The following is a 16,905-nucleotide window of genomic DNA, read 5'->3' on the forward strand; positions in this document are numbered from 1 at the left end:
AGGTTCTTCGCAAAATAGTTATTTTTTCTTCTTATTTATCACTTATATAAACTGAATGTATGCAAAGTGACAACACTAATACATTCGTCGTAGCCTACGTTATGAAATATTTACATGAATCATTGATACAATTATGATAGAAACAATAAAGACGATAGAAGAAAATATATCACGATAGACACTTTTCTATCGTCCCCATGATATGTATCGTTATATCGCCCAGCACTAATTTGAACCCAGGTCTCAGAGTGGAACTTTTCGGACACTCCCATTTGCATCTCAAAGGAAGGTGCAATGTGTGAAACTGCACATGCGCACCGCAGACGGTCATTAGCTGTTCTGCCCATGCACAAGTACATCAAGAACAATAATGATGGATAGCAGAGTGCTGTTTGTTACTCACCCTTTTCAACATGTAGCAACAGCCCAACCTCACTGTAAGTCAGAACAAAAGTTTGTGTATTCTGTTTTTATATGTAACTGTTTACATACTAGAGAGACTGGTGTCTGCACAGATGCGTTTGTAAAGCCAACTAGTGGCCTGGTGTGAAGCTACAGCGGATTCAATGAGAACAGCAGCATCATGTAAATGTGTACGTTTTTTCCAATCAACATCTGAAAATCTTTAATGTTTCCAGGAGATCAGCCTTGTGTAAACAGGGCCTCAGTCTTGGTTTAAATTGTTTTGTGGAAAAGAGAACACTTTGCAGTTAGCTGCTGAATCAGCAAAGTAACAACAGCGCTGCTGATTCGTACAACATAACCCTCCACTTCACAGATACACACCATTTCAGCAATGTAATTACATTTGTTGTCCTTTCCGCTCCCACCTCTCCTCTGGCCTTTGTACTTTCACACATGACACCAATAAGACCTGGCTTGAATAAGTTGTGTGAAAAGTGCTTGAGTGAGTGACGTGGGAAGAAGGCCCACTGTAAACCACCTGATCCTGATTATCAACAAATAGAGTTTAACTGCAGGCAAGCGCTGTTTGATAGTGTGTGTTTAGGTGTGTTCTGTAGCCAACTTTTTGAAAAGAAACCAGCTGTGATTCCAAAGAATATAGTTATGTTGAAAAAGGCTTTAAATGCCATAGAAAATTCTTTTACATACTTGTGAAAGTGGCCACAAGTTTGCATAGCCATAAAATGTATATCAGCAAGGAAGTCTCTTGGTGGCAAGTTCTAAACAACTGTGTGTCCCACTGTGCCAGATACAAGCCCCAACACACCCCTGCTGTCAGTGGGAGGCTCTGAGATCACCAGTATTCACTGGTAGTTTGGAACCAAGCTCAACCTGTTGTGTGAGACACACCCAGGTCCTGGCTTTGAAATGGGTTTGATATTTGGTTTGCACCTGGTTTTTATGTTTTGTTTTGTTGTTGTTTTTATTATGATTTTCCTTGTCTGTGCATAAAAAAGGGAAGTTCTCCCCCACAGCAGACTGTTTTTCAGCTTCCTACTTTTATCCCCCCCACACACACACACACGCACACAAACCACTAAACTAACTGGGAGAAAACAGAGAAACATCTGTTTGTCATCATCCCTGCTGCTTTCAAAGCTTGATTGGATGACCCACTGACCTGACTAAATGCTGGCGCTTGAAAATGTGACTGTGGCCCACACCACACGTTGGGTGTGAACAAAACATGATCTTAGTGACATATCACACGTGTCTGAGCTTGGGATGCTGGATCAACTCTTAGGACGGTTTTTTGTACATTTTGATTATAGATAAAGTTTAATAAAAATACTTAATAATAAAAATAAGAAGCACCTAATACAATTTAAAAAAAATATGAATTAATTTAAGTTTATTTTAGATTTTGTTTCCTCAGACAATAAATACTTTTTTAATAATTATGAGCAACTTCTAAAGAGATTAATTAAAAAAAATTTCATAGATGTAACTGTTTGTCTCTCACTGGGCTTTGACTGTTGGAGACTAGTTTGGACATCCAAAATGCAAGAAAATTGTTATGAATTAGGCAAATTTTCAGTTGCATTCTCATTGAATTCTGTGCTGCTTTTAGCCCAGCAAATTTTTGAAAAACAGCCTATTTTTTGTGCGCAGCCTGCAGAACTGTCTTCTAGACCGTGCACATTATTCTCCCACATTGTACCCACCTTTTCAGCTGCCCCCATGTTTAGAGTATTCTTTTGAAATGAAGACAAATTTAGATCAGTTCTTTTTATATATATATTTATCATCAGCATGAATTAGTTCTTGTTGTGTGCTTTACTGCCTTTAACAAAGCAAAATTCCATCTTTACTTTGTCTCTCTTATCTGACCAATGAATTGTGAAAAACCATGAAAATGCCGGGGATATGATTGTGTACATTTCCTCTTTTATAAGTTCCTTATCTAAACTATCGGTGTGTTTTGTTGGAGATTGAAGAGCCACTGGAATCTGCAGGATAGATGTGCAATCAATGTTTAGGTTATGCTACATGTTTTCACTTAGATTAATGTCTGTGCTTTAGTTCAGCTTTGAGACATTTAAATGAGCCTTTAAAAAAAACATTAGCATGAGGTTAACCTTCATCACAGGTTAAATTATTTAGAGGAAGTTTGTTTTCTTTAGTTCTATACTATGAAGTCCTGTTGATCAACAGATATTTCTGCTTTGTCTGGTTAGAGAAGTATAGTGTTTAGGTCAGCGATGGCTATGGGCCTGAGCTGTAGCTAATTAGCATATATCCCAAACTGGAGTGAACTTGGAATAGACAAATGCTGTACTTACTTTTTGACATGACTATTGCACATGCACAATCAATATTTTAAAGCTGAAAAAGTATATTTTGCAGCTGCAATCTGTTAGGAGACAGTACGCAGCCTGTATGTTTCTGTAGGTAAATGCCAAATGTAATGTACTATAGTTCACCATGTTAGCTTTATAACATCAGAGTTCTATGAGAGTGTGATCTGTTTGATCTTGCTGTCCCATCAGTTCTGATTGCTGTGAATGCAGTTTAGCTTTCTTGCTGAGGGTTGATGAGTAAGGCAAAGGAGGAATCCAAAAGTACTGATCTTCATGCAGTTTGATTGTGACAAATACACTTGAGCAATCTGCTGGAGACTGTATAGATTCTTCAATGTAGATTGTGAAAACATTACATGTCCACACAGTAATGCTGTGGTCACAATTGCTGTTTAGCCAAGACCATAACGACATCGACACAAGCATGCACGCAGACACTTCATTCTCAAGCATGAAAACAGTTAAACACGTTTAGTATTTGTAGAATGTGTGAAATGCGTCTCTGCTGACCCAAAAGATGATGTAACACATCTATGTTCCTTATCAGAAGCTCTGATATATTGAAGAGTGAGCAGCACCAACAGCATGCTGCTATCTGCCATTGTTACTGTTGTTCATCAACTCGCACAAGTGCATAAAAACTGACTGCAGCCGCCTGGAGTGTGCTCGTGCGTTTCCAAAAACTTCCACTTTAAGACTGGATTCAAAAAGTATCTGTGTCAGAGAATACGAGCTCAGTTGTCTTGTACTTGAACAGCCAAAATGCAGCAGAAATGTTCCACCTTAAAACCGCATTGTGTAAACGGGGCTTAAGAAAAGAATAATCTTAAATCTATGATGGGTTTCTGGTTAACTGTCAAACCAGAAACTCCTGTTTTTTTGTTGTTGGGGGTTTTTTCTACTTATGAACATGGCTGAGTTGCGATAAGACAAACTAGTCTTAGTTGACGCTGTACTTGTGATCTATAGTTTGATTTTGTGGGAACAGAGTGAGGCATGTAATATTATCTTCATTAAAAGGACACATAAAACATTTTAAGTGGTGTTCTGTGGAAATATGAACAATTAACATCTTACCTCTTTGTTTTGATTCGAACAGTGAGGTAACTGTTGGTTCAAACATGACTGAGATCAAAGTGGATTGCTTCCAGACTAAAATGGCTCCAATAATTATAATGTTATAGTTTAGCATGCTCATAGTATTTCAGAAACTTTTACACTGCTGTCAGTTTTGATGAAATTCTGTGTTTATTTGCAAACACAAATGGAGGCAGCAGCAGTTAGCTGTAGCACTTTGGTTTAGCCAGGTTTCAGCAGGACATTCAGATTATTTTGGTTTAAATAATTCTGTGAAAGTGGTGGTTTGTTCCCAAATGTCTCAGCTTCTAATCTAAAAAAATATAGCTTGTGACCCTACAAATTATTGATTTAACTGCAAACTTTGATAATAACCATGTAAAACAAACTCATATTGAAATTACAAACAACCATAACAGCTATGTTATGTTTTTTATAAATGTATGTTCATTGGATTTATTTTTTGCAATAAGTATCAGGGTTTCCCCCAGAAAAGAGGCTAAGCCTGGTGGTAGGTGGCAAACCTACCACCTGATTTAGTAAAAAAAATCAGGTGGTGATTTAGTAAAAAAAAAAAAGTTGACAGGAAAGTTGAAAATATGGCTATTTATTATGTGATATTGTCACTGTTGGCGCGCGCACCCTCGTGCAGTGAGGTAGATAAAGGTAGCGATTTTGGGGGTGCGGGTGGAAAAGAAACGTGTATAAAAAATGATGTATTTATAATAAACAAGCGGAGCTTAGCCTGGCGGCCCACCAGGCTAATAATATGCTGGGGGAAACCCTGCACTTGAAATGATTGTGATGTTGAGGATGACACCCAGACTTTTAACCTGGTGGGAGAGAAGGACATTTGTAATAAAAATTGTCATATTTAGTGAGGATTTAGAGTTGTTTTAAGACAACAAAATGTGCTTTAAGCTTGACTGCATTTGGACGAGCTGTTTGCTCATCAGTCCTGTCAGAGTTAAACTGTTTTTTTTCCAAACTGGAGAAAAACTGAAACAGTAAAGATTTTTTTTTCGTAACCTTTTCTAGTAAAACTCTTTTTCAAATATCTAAAATATCCCTTTTAGTTAACGAAAATCAGTAAAGATTATGGATAGTTCAGTTTTGTTTTGTTATATTAACAAAATTGTCTGCTAAATCTCTGCTAAAATAGCAGCCAGATTGACAAAATGCCTCCAAATGTTCACTGATTCCTTCAGAATACTTACTGATGTCTGGATTGCATGTTTGGCTTGTACTCAAAGGCAAGCCAAAGTATTTTACCACACAAGTTTCTGTGCTCGGTTTGACTTCAGCTGTAATTCGATACTGCAAATGTGTGCAAGATGAAGCATTTTACAACAGCTTCCTAAATTTACTGATGTTGTCAGAGATTACATGTTGTAGATTTCACCTACATTTGATAGTTGTTTTTTTTGTTTTGTTTGTTTGTTTGTCTGTTTGTTTTTTCCTTTTAATGAAGAACAATTGATTGGTTCAAAGTAATGAAAAAACTGACTTCAGTGAATCTACTGGTGCTTTCAAAGGTGTAATGCTTTACTTTAGCCGATGCAAAGCAGTTCTTTTTATAAAGCTTTTAAAAATACAATTTCACATTACAACCAGATGTTTTAGGCTATAATTTTCTCAAAAAGTCACAGACTGGGTTTCCAAACCTCAAGTGCAGTCCGTTCTTAGTACATAGTAATTAGTTCTTCATTTAGTGAAAACAAACCCCAGAGCGCTGAGAAGGTGAACTGCTGCAGATTCTTGCTGCACTCTGTTCAGGGCCAGTTGACAATGCAGCACAGAACACATTTCTTCAGTTCACCATCTCATCATTTCAGTAAAGGCAGCAATTTGAATTGACAGATGGAACACACACAGCCATAAAACACAATGAAGTGGATCATTTGCAGATGGCAGATATTTTCTGCACCACAAACAGATGGCATTAACTCTATGTTCAGTTTGAATGCTGCCATGGTCACCCTCTCATCGGCCTCAGCAAAGATTTGTTGTTCATGATGGTCTCTCTCAGCTGTGTTCTTCTATTTTTTTTCTTTTTTCTTTTCTGTAAACCAATATTTGGAATTCTGCTTTAGATGCTGAAAATGTACTATAGTAGAACATAAAAAATCTTTGTTGACATAGACTGAGACATTCTTTTCATGACTATTTATTTTTTTCTTCTTTTTCAGCCTAAAGCTCTTGGACAGATCCTTCTCTCTGAGGTTTTCCACAGAGGTAACCTCATCGAGAGTGATTACTTTGGCCTGGAGTTTCAGAACATGCAGATGAACTGGGTATGTACACCAGCAACAGTGTCTTAGTTTTATTGTTTGGAGCATGCAAACTGTATATCAGGGTGTGAATTATAGACTTACTTCTGGCTAAAGCTCTGTAATTAGTCCAGTATTTTCTTTGTTTTAACACAATGTTTGTCATCTGCCATAAATATAATTTACAAAAAAGTTCACATAACACTGTAATCTAATGTCACAAACTAAATGTCTGAAATAAAACTGGCAGGAAAACATTTGTCAGATATTCTTTTGAAAATAGTCTTATAAAAATAATCAGTACTCAACCTAATTCAACACTCTGCTCTGCTGATACAGAAATCCAGATTTTAAAAAAACAACATAAAGACTTCTCAATGTGCAGTTGTGGAGAGAACGGTGTCTGGTTTGGGTCTCTTCTCTGCTTTTTGCAGATAATGTGGTCCTGTTGACATCTTCGGGCCATGGCCTGAAGGCCTTCATTGTGCACTAGGGTAGTTAGCAACAGAGAGTGAAGCAACTGGGATGAGTCAGCTACAAGTCTGAGGCCATGGTTCTCAACCTGAAAAAGGTTTAGATCAGGTTTAGACCCTCCAGATCAGGGATGAGTCTCTGCCTCATGTGGAGGAGTTCAATTTTCTTGGAGTCCTGTTCATGAGAGATGGTAGGATGGAGTAGGAGATGGATTGGATTGGGGGGTCTCATCCGCAGTAATGAGGGCATTGCTTCAGTTGGTCATGGTGACGAACGAATTGGGTCGAAAGGCAAAGGCCTCAGTTTGCTGGACCGTCTACGTCACCTGTGGTCATGAGTTATGAATCATGACCGAAAGAACGAGATCCTGGATACAAGGGGCTGAAATGAGGTTCCTTTATAGCAGGGGTGGCCAATCCTGGTCCTCAAGGACCACTATCCTGCATGTTTTCCTTGTTTCTCTGCTCCAACACCTGATCCGATGGTTAAATTACCTCTTCTTGTTCTGCAGAAGCCTGTTAATCACCCATTGATTTAAATCAGCTGTGTCGGAGCAGAGAAACAAGTAAAACATTCAGGATAGTGGCCCTCGAGGACCAGGATTGGCCAGCCCTGCTTTATAGGTTGGCTGAGCTCAGCCTTAGCAGGGTTTCCCCCAGTAAAGAGGCTAAGTCTTGTGGTAGGTGGCTGTTAGCTGGCCGATCACCTGTCGACCGTGATTTAGTAAAAAAAAAAAAATAAATAAGGTTGACAGGAAAGTTGGAAATATGGCTATTTATTATTTGATATTGTAAGATATTTGTGCCAAATATTTACACAACTTCAGTTTTACAAAAAGGCACTTTTGAAATACTTATTTAAACAAAAATACAATTAAAATAAATACAAATTGTTTGCACCTAATTTGAATCCTAATTTAAGTCACATTTACAAATAAATTAAATTAACATAAATGAAAAAGTGCAAACAAGGCACCAACACATGTCTCACATCAAGGCCAATGAATAACAACAGAGAACTCTGAAAAATAGACAGATACTGTACTGTACTGTGCTTTTTGTGGCACAGGCTGCATGTTGGATCACTACATGTAACAACAAAACAAAGCATCTAATGCTGAATTTATTAGCATCATTTTACTGTTAAACAAGGATAAATTAACACGCGTCATGTTAATATTTTCACTAAGTACAAAACATGCTTACCGTATTTGGTCTTTTAAAGCCACCCGCTGAATTTCGGCTCAACTAACCATTTTTGGTTAAACCCACTCGTTCCATGTTTATTGCTGTGGCTCCAGCGACGTGCTAACTCCAGCTGAAGCTGAAGGAGACTCGGCCTCAGGGTTCATTAGAGTCACGCGGTGCTCCGCGAACAGTGCGTGGACCTGAGCAAGCGGTGGAGGCGTTTATACTCGGCGCTTACGTCAGAGCAGTATTCTCCGTAAAGACAGCGGGCAGTACGCTACGTAACCAGTGGAAATACGGTTAAAAAAAAAGAGCAGATGGTTGTCACGTCAAATATGTCAGGAGGACATATTCAGGAGGAATAGCTGATGTGTTTCTGGCTTTGATACAGAAAGGATGTTTAAATTTAAAGCTCTCAGTTTGACTTTTATTGATTTATTTACTTCAGTTGTGATTCGCCCATCATAGGACTAATATTTCTTTTCTCTGTGGTCTATAAACACATTCTTAAATTCTCTCTGTTTTTCTTTTTAGGTTTGGCTGGAAGCAACAAAACCCATTGGAAAGCAAGTCAGGAGTAAGTAAGCTAAAACATTAGAAAGTCCATCTAATAAAGATGTATATTTAAATAGATCATGTGTTTTTTATGCTTTCCAGGACCAGCCAATACGCTCTTTAGACTTTCAGTAAAGTTTTTCCCGCCTGACCCAGGGCAGCTGCAGGAGGAGTACACCAGGTCAGTGACTGTCATTTCCTTCTGGATATTCATTTTACCTCCTGCCAGTGTCCTGGAGCTTCCGAAACAAAACTGCTGTTTTAGTTTGTCTTACATATTATGATTTTGAATTGTAAAGAAGTTTAGAAATATAGTAAAACCTCCCTTTTGATACTCAAAATATAGACTTAATGTCAGTTTGAAGTAGGCTCTTGTGGAAAAGTTAAAAAATAATTCACTTGTAGCTTTTTAAAAGACCCTAGTTTGGAGAAATTTAATTTTAAAAATGGCTGCAAAATGTATCAAATTTGTCATCATCACAAAATCACTGAGCACAATATAAAGATTGCAAAGGACTATCATAAATCGCTGGCCATTATATTTCAAGAATCATACATTTATGTATTGATGCTTAAAATATACTGGGTCAGTCCAACAGACTCTGGCCTTAAAGTCCACACCTGGTTTAGATGATGGTGATGGCAGAAGAGAATGTGAGGAGTGAAGAATTGCAAATTTATTGCAGTTTATATCATCATTGCAATATTAAACAGAAATATTGCATATCTCAAGATTTTCTAATATTGTGCTGCCTCAATTTAAAGTTTATTTTTTTAATAGAAATAAAATCCGTCAGTACAGATGAGCTAACTGTTAGTCCAAAATTGATTGTGGAGTAAAGGCTTAGAAAATAGCATTCACAAAAACTTTTTAAAAGTTTTGGAGTTTGGAGCTACAGATTGGAGATTAGACAACAGTAATTCACCCTGGTCCTGGCTGCATTCAGACTGTTAGCTTTTCAGTCGTGTCAGACTTTAAAACAATTTCTCAAACAGCTATCTACAACAGGTAGGCTGTTTGTTTTCCACAGAGTCTCAATTTAAAGTGGATGAACCATCTCTGAAGTGTAATCTTAGTGTTGTTAAAAATATTTGTATTAATCCATATTCAGTTTGATTAGTGCTTCATTCTTTTAAACAGAAATGAATTGGCACTAAGTTTATGTTTATGTTTGTTTTTTTTGTTTTGTTTTGTTTTGTTTGTTTTGTCCGTCCCCCCCAACAGGTATTTATTCTCCCTGCAGATGAAAAGAGATCTGACGGAGGGCAGGTTGATCTGCACAGAGAAAACTGGAGCATTGCTGGCCTCCCACCTTGTTCAGTGTAGGTTTATATCTGCCGTTTTAACTACAATAAAACAATGGTGCAAATTAAAAACTAGTATCTGTTAGTGTCATTACTCTGCTTTTGAACATTATGAAAAATGTAAAGGCAGCTAAGCGCATGCTATACTTGTGGGTATCATTTAAATTTAAAGATTTATGGGAAACTTTGATTAGGAAGAATTAATTGTAAGAGCAAATCTAACATTTGATCAAATCAGAAATAAGAGTTGTATCACCAACATGGTTCAGTCTCTTAACAGATATTTATTGTGCAGAAATAAAATCTGATGATCTGCTCTTCTCTAAACCATAGCGGAGATTGGTGACTATGATGATGTAGCAGACAGGGAGTTCTTGAGGGCAAACAAGTTGTTGCCTTACCAAGACAAAGTGCAAGAGAAAATCATGGAGCTCCACTGCAGACATCTGTAAGTTGCCCCCTCTGCTTTCTGTAATAGATTAATTTCTCTAATCTGAAACTCAAGCATCTGACCGACAGTTCAGTCTTTGGCTGCATCTTTTTATTTGTCTTTCCATCAGAACATGTAAACCTGACCTGATGGTATTAACATAACAAAGAAGGGAACTGCTTTCAATTGGTATATTATTCTCAGTTCTGGCTTAATGTTGGAGATTATTTTGTGTTCCTACCTCTTTAGCTTTGTTTTACACGTCACAGGAATAAATGTAATTTGTTTTCACATAACCTCATTAACTACACTTAAAACAGATGTGACAAAAACAACACATGATGTGTTCAATTTTAACACATGTGCCGAATCAGCTCAGGAACAACACATGTGACACAAGTAATGTGTTTGTCATTTTAACACAAATATTGTGTCACTCAAATCAACCCAAAGTGTGTCAAAATGTGTTATTTTGACAGAGATACTTTTATACACTACAATAATAAAGTTGGGACTGCTCATGTTACATTTTTAGTTACATGTTACATTTTTGTAACATTCGGTGAACATGTATGAAAAACATGACAATAAAATTCATAAAAGAAATAAAACAAATCCCAGCCCCTTCCCTTCCAACAATACAAAGTTTTTCAAATTGCACTTGAGTGGCAACTTCTATTTACAATCCAGTACAGTCATCATCCAAGGTACAAGATTTTGTATCTTGAGGACACATACAACTCTCTGGTGCCAAAACTCCTCATAACATCTAAGGCAGTGATTCCCAACCCTGGTCCTCGAGGAACACTATCTTGCATGTTTTAGTTGTTTCCCTGCTTTGACACACCTGATTTGAATGAGGGAGTGATTAACAGGCTTCTGCAGACAGAAAGGACCTGCTGAAAAGCAGGGAAACAATGAAAATGTGCAGGATAGTGTTCCTCGAGGACCAGGGTTGGGAACCACTGATCTAAGGGATGCAAATCAAAAACATCTGCAAGTGTGATCAACTCATATTCACTTGTTTTTGGTGCTGCATAAGCATAGAAATGATCATCAAAGTACAGTACATTTAATATTCGAACAAACATGAAAATCGAGTCGTTATGCGCCACAATATGAACAACTTCACCAAATAAAGGCTCCTTTCTGTGATCTGTTCTCATCGGCAGTATGGAACCAACTGTGTAGACATGGCTATACACATCAATACTTGGAGACAGATTGTAGTGGTTAAAGAAATGTCAGTTACTAGAGCTAAGCTCAAGTGGCTCAACAAGACGTCTGTGTTTTTCAGTGACCCCACATTAGGCGTTGGTCACACTGATTTTCTTGGAGATGATAGAGCTATGCTTATAATGATACATTTGTTGTACCTGGTGTTTGAAAGCCAATGTCTTTGAAACATTTTTGAAGTTACACATAGCATGTGCAAGTCTTTTGAATGGATTGTGCTTTGCTTCAAATCACATGCACCAAAGTTTAGACAGAGGTCCAAAACAAACTAATATTCTTGGATAATGTATCATGAAGTGATGTTTGGTGTGAGATTCCTCTCATACAGCTGCTTGAAAATAGTATGATGCTCTATTATCAATTCTTTTAGAAACACAGCAAGTCCTTTGGTAACAACTGGTGAAAAAATAATGCTGCAGATTTCATTTATTAGAACTAGTAATTTCCAGTGTTGACTCGTGCTGTTTACAAGATCTCCAAGTAAAAAAGGCAAGGATAGTAAAAGGCACCACATTTGTTTTACAGGATTCTCACCAGCTTTCAAGTTCAATATGACACTTGGCTTATTTTTGACATTTGCACTTCCATAGGAAAAACCTGAAATTCTGTCATTCAGTTCTTCCAATGTAATCAACTTTTCCACATAAATGAAATGTTGCAGCATTAGTTTAACCTCTAGTGGAGCTACACCTTCAAGAATATCATGCATGACATCAATACCTGAGTTCTCTGTGACATGAAAATACTGTAGCTTATTCAAACAAGAGTCTTCTTTGACAACTGTCTTGCTTAGCTCGTTTAATTCAACATGTTGCTGGTAATTGTTTTTTGTATGCAACTCCACTTCATCTTCATCATATATCACCTGTGCATCTGCTTTGTCAATCATGCAAAAGTGACAAAATTTATTTGCAGAAAAACTTTCCTGATAACCACCAAGAGTATGCAGTGCAAGGTTATCTGCTGTTAACAAGCAGCCTGTATCATACAGATGATGGTTTTGACCTTTTAATTTTAATGTTATACCAACATCTTCAAGAAGTTTTAGGTCCTCCACAAGTGGCTGCAAAATCTTGTCAAATCCATATACCATTCTGTCAGTTGAGTTACTATACCATTTTGTTGAGACACCACACTTTACTAATTGTACTTTTTAGTCAAACAGGTCATATTTCTTAAGCTGTCCTAATGGGGTCGCTCAAAGCCTTTCGGACAGCGTGAGGGTTAAATTTACTGCCGTTAAGTCGAGATGAAAATGGTATCAAAGGACAAGCATTGAGGGGTTGCTTGGGCGTATGACTTCACTGTATCACTGCAAACTTAGTATAAGGCTAACATTTTGTAATTACTTCTACGGGGGAGGCTGATGAGTTTCACTGTAGTTTAGCATAAGTGCGCCCGCTAGCAACCCATATTATTTCTTCAATGAGGTCAGATAATCACGAGGAACGAGTCATCTCAGTGACAAGATCACTTATGTGAAACAATTGTGTGTTCTTGATAAACTCTTTTTTGCTTGTTTGTTTTTTCCCTTCTGCTCACAGAACTCCTCACCTCATTTTTTCCACAATCAGGCTCTATGGAAGCACAGTTCTACTCTACAACCAACAGGGCTTTTTTTCCCTCTCAACTAAGTGTTGGGGAAAAAAAAGCTCCTAAAGACTAAAGGCTGTTCTAAAGACTTGCTAATCTCTTTCCTTGGTTGCCAGTGTGGAAGCAGAAGCAGAGAGTTCCCCTGACCTAATCCTCTGCTCTGGACTGTCTATTAGCCAGAAGGCCAGTGGGGCAGGGGAGGGCTCTAAGGAGATTTCACCGCTTAACGGATGAACAAAATTAGAATGGAGTGATGATTGGAAGGATATGTCTTCCTAACATGCTGTTTGTATGTAAAGACATGATTTTAGATTCATTATTAGATTCTCTACGTTTTAAGGTCATACTACTTGGAATAAATAACATGATGCTATCAGGGTTTGTTCAGATAGGAAAGATGCAGTTATTCATAACGATCATAACTATTAAAAGGGATGTAAATTAGTAGCATGTTTGAGGCGCTTAACAAAGTAACAGTATTACATGAGTTTATTTATGCTGATGTTGATTTTTTTCAATTACTTGAACTTTTGTGTAACAATTAAAATGGCAGTGAATTTAATTTCCTGACTTCATTTAATTTAATATAAACAAATTTAACATTTGATGCCAGCTGTGCACTCAAAGGTCAGCAGGGAGGAAAAGAAAGTCTGTATTACCTGTGGCAATATTCAGAGTTCAAAGAGAAACGTATAATATGGTTCTGGAGGATTTTACAATTGGCTGATAAAAGATGGTTCATGTCAGAGAATCATTGGTATGGGTTTTTAAAGAAACCTTTTCATTTGTCAGTGTTATTGTGTAGTAATCTGTTGTTTACACTTAAACTGCCACAGTGCCAGTTATTCCACTTACTTTTACTCATTGTTTAGTCTAGACTTTTGGTTATACTTAGATGAAGAATTTTAGGCTTCACTTAGTTTAGTAACAGGAATCTGAGGAATAAAATCAGTGTCACAACACAGCTTGATCAACTTTAGTGCCTTTCATACTTTTGTTTAAGGTGCTTTCAGACCACAAGGAACCATTTCACAGTCCTTATGAGTATTTGAGGTGATTTTGCTTTGACACTGTTGGTTCTGTGGTTCTAACCCTAATCCTAACCCAAAGGATTTGTACCTACATTTATAGGGTCTTTTAGCTCCTACTTCAGGGTAGGTGGTTTCTTTGCTCTATAGGGACTTTCAAGTGAGGTAAAGGGATGTGTTTGGTCCATAAACAAACTTTGGCTGAGCCAGTTGAACGCTCTTCCAGCACCTGTGCCTATCAGATTGCATTCACATTGATAGGGAAGAAGCTGCTTCTGACTTCTGATATACACATCTTTAAACATGTGCAGCACAAAGTAGACTTTTTTTTATTTTAGTTATATTTTGCTGGCGAATGTCATGTGGATATGTGATGTAGCCTCGCACTTTGTTGGCCAATTGTTGTGCTATCATAGTATTTCCCTTGCAGTGCGAAAGCAAACACATAAGTTCTTATAATGTCTCATTATGGAGGGGTTATAAGACCCTAACTCTTTATAACCCTCAAAGAGTCCTTAGAACAGTTTGTTCCAAAAACAGTAATAATTTAGTCCAGTGGAACAAAGATGGTACTTTTCCTACATGTAGGGGACAAGTTGCCATCAGTGATTGTTGATGCTTTGTTTTACAGAGGCCAGACTCCTGCTGAATCGGACTTCCAAATCTTGGAAATTGCCCGCAAACTGGAAATGTACGGCGTCCGCTTCCACCCAGCAGCTGATCGGGAGGGCACCAAAATCAATCTGGCTGTTGCTCATTTGGGGCTTCAGGTTTTTCAGGTGATCACTTCTTTGATACCAGCTTTGAACAAGGCTCTATTTTACAATGTTGTTAACCATTATAGTTGTCCTTTTTTATTATTTCTCCCACAGGGCATCACAAAAATAAATACCTTTAACTGGTCCAAGATTCGCAAACTGAGCTTCAAGAGAAAGCGATTTCTGATCAAACTCCACACAGAGGTTCATGTAAGTTTTTGTCAAAATATCAATATTTTATCTCCGATTTCACACTCAGCTGTGAATAACACCTGGTTCCTGTGTACGAATATACAGTTTCTTCTTAATGTTCATTTCAGGGCCCCTATCAAGACATTCTTGAATTTATGATGGCCAGTCGAGACGAGTGTAAAAACTTTTGGAAGATCTGTGTGGAATACCACTCATTTTTCCGCTTGTTTGATCAGCCACAATCCAAATCCAAAGCAATCCTTTTCACCCGCGGCTCCTCCTTCAGATACAGGTATGAACTCATGACACAAACAATAGGATTTGTCATTATTATTTGTTAACTTTTTTTTTTTGGCACAATTTAATAGAAAAATTGCTTTTTTTATTATTTACAATAAGATTAAGTACATAATTAATTATCTTTTCTGTCAGTGGACGGACACAGAAGCAGCTTGTGGAGTATGTCAAGGAAAATGGAGCTAAGAGAACCCCATACCAGAGGTGTGTGTCTTTGTGTGCATGTAAGCTGGTAATCAGAAAGATAATTCATTTCTTTAAAAGTCCCTGATAATTCCACCATGGTTTTGTTTTGTTTTTTTAGAAGAAACAGCAAAATAAGAATGTCTACTCGTTCCTTTACAACCGATGTGCCAAAACAGGTAAACAGATTGAGTACATGGATGTCGTTTGTGCAAAATTTAAAGCAAAAACTTTTCTTAAATTGTACCAGAATTTAATAATTTATGCTTGTATATCCCTCGAATTAAACAAAAAATAATAATAGTTTTTTTGTTGGGTTTTTTTTTTTTCAGAACTTGTCATTCAGTGATAGTCCTCGGGACCTAGGTTTCCCTTCCTCCATCGCTGAGTCCTTCCATTCAGTTCACATGTCAAGGATTCTTCCTCGAACTGAACTGCCACCTCAACCCCAACCTTTGTCCCCACCGAGCCAGTCTCCAGCACCTCAGCAGCCACTACAGTCCCCTTCGCAAGCTACTAGACCCCCCAGTCCTCTGAAGGAAGATCCTGTCAAGGCTGCTTCCCCGTCGCACTTCTCATTTCAAGGTGCTTCTAGCAATCAGGCAGCAGGACACTGCAGCCCCATGTTTGTGTGTGTAGAGAGTGGCACTTCCCAGTTGCAGTCCTTTAAAAATGGCAATGAGGATAATGAGCTTGGTGGGAGGAGGGGCACTGGGTGTTCAGTGGGAGGGGGTATTGGCAAAAGAAAGGGGGTTCTTACACCGGAGGCATTTGAGGCAGAGCTTCTGCGCACAAAACAGAATCCCCTGTTCTCAATGTCCAACTCACCACTGCAGGTTTCAGAGGAGTTCATAGATGATGATCCCACTGAAATTTCCTTTTATGGTGGCGGGGTAGAGGCCTACTTATTTAGACATGACAATAAAGTAGATCAGTTTGATTTTGTAGAGGTAGCTGACCTCAGTAAAAACAGGATCTTTAGTGTTGGAATTGAAGACCTGAATGGAAATCCTAATGGCTTTCCTGACAGCATTGTTGGTCATTCTGAGACTAGCTCTTTAGTTAATAACCGCTCTGAGTGCAGCTCCTTGGATAATCTGGGGCTCAGTTCTGCAGGAGAGTCCATGTCAGTAGGCTATGGTGGCCCTGACTCATCCTCACTCCGCCTGCCGGGGTCTGACATCCAATCAGAGGCCAGCTCAATGGTCAACTTCCCAGCATATTCTGTGCGCTCTGAGAGCAGCTCGGCTGTGCAGTTCAGCGACCTGGTAGAGCAGCTTGAGCAGCTCAGCTACCCCCCCACCACCACTGAGGGCTCTGGGAACGGTAGCTCAGATTCAGACTCTGACTGGGGCTCTGACAGCGTCCTTCCTCCAGGGCAGGACCTGTTTTATAGTAACCCGCTGACAGGAAGCAGTGGACTAGAGGGTTTTCTTCTTCAGTGTCACAACCTGCAGGCTCTGGCAGACTCCTCAGGACCACCACATACTAACATGTAACATCCTGACAGCACTTAAGCCTTAAACTGAGACTAACAGGAGAAAGAAAGAAAAAA

General features: G+C 38.4%; 1 protein-coding gene across 2 annotated transcripts in view; it reads left to right on the top strand.

Moving 5' to 3' along the window:
* Nucleotides 1-16,905, top strand: part of farp2 (FERM, RhoGEF and pleckstrin domain protein 2) — a 46,382-nt gene that overhangs the window by 12,388 nt on the left and 17,089 nt on the right. For both annotated transcript variants that reach the window (XM_017425200.3, XM_037974039.1), the window contains exons 3-13: nt 6,032-6,136; nt 8,308-8,350; nt 8,431-8,509; nt 9,554-9,651; nt 9,967-10,081; nt 14,552-14,699; nt 14,793-14,888; nt 14,999-15,162; nt 15,303-15,371; nt 15,472-15,529; nt 15,683-15,935. In XM_017425200.3, coding sequence (XP_017280689.1) covers nt 6,032-6,136; nt 8,308-8,350; nt 8,431-8,509; nt 9,554-9,651; nt 9,967-10,081; nt 14,552-14,699; nt 14,793-14,888; nt 14,999-15,162; nt 15,303-15,371; nt 15,472-15,529; nt 15,683-15,935 — 1,228 coding nt within the window. The remainder of the gene's footprint in view (nt 1-6,031; nt 6,137-8,307; nt 8,351-8,430; nt 8,510-9,553; nt 9,652-9,966; nt 10,082-14,551; nt 14,700-14,792; nt 14,889-14,998; nt 15,163-15,302; nt 15,372-15,471; nt 15,530-15,682; nt 15,936-16,905) is intronic.

The sequence above is a fragment of the Kryptolebias marmoratus genome, linkage group LG24 (genome assembly GCF_001649575.2).
Source record: "Kryptolebias marmoratus isolate JLee-2015 linkage group LG24, ASM164957v2, whole genome shotgun sequence".
In the NCBI taxonomy this organism is placed as follows: Eukaryota; Metazoa; Chordata; class Actinopteri; order Cyprinodontiformes; family Rivulidae; genus Kryptolebias; species Kryptolebias marmoratus.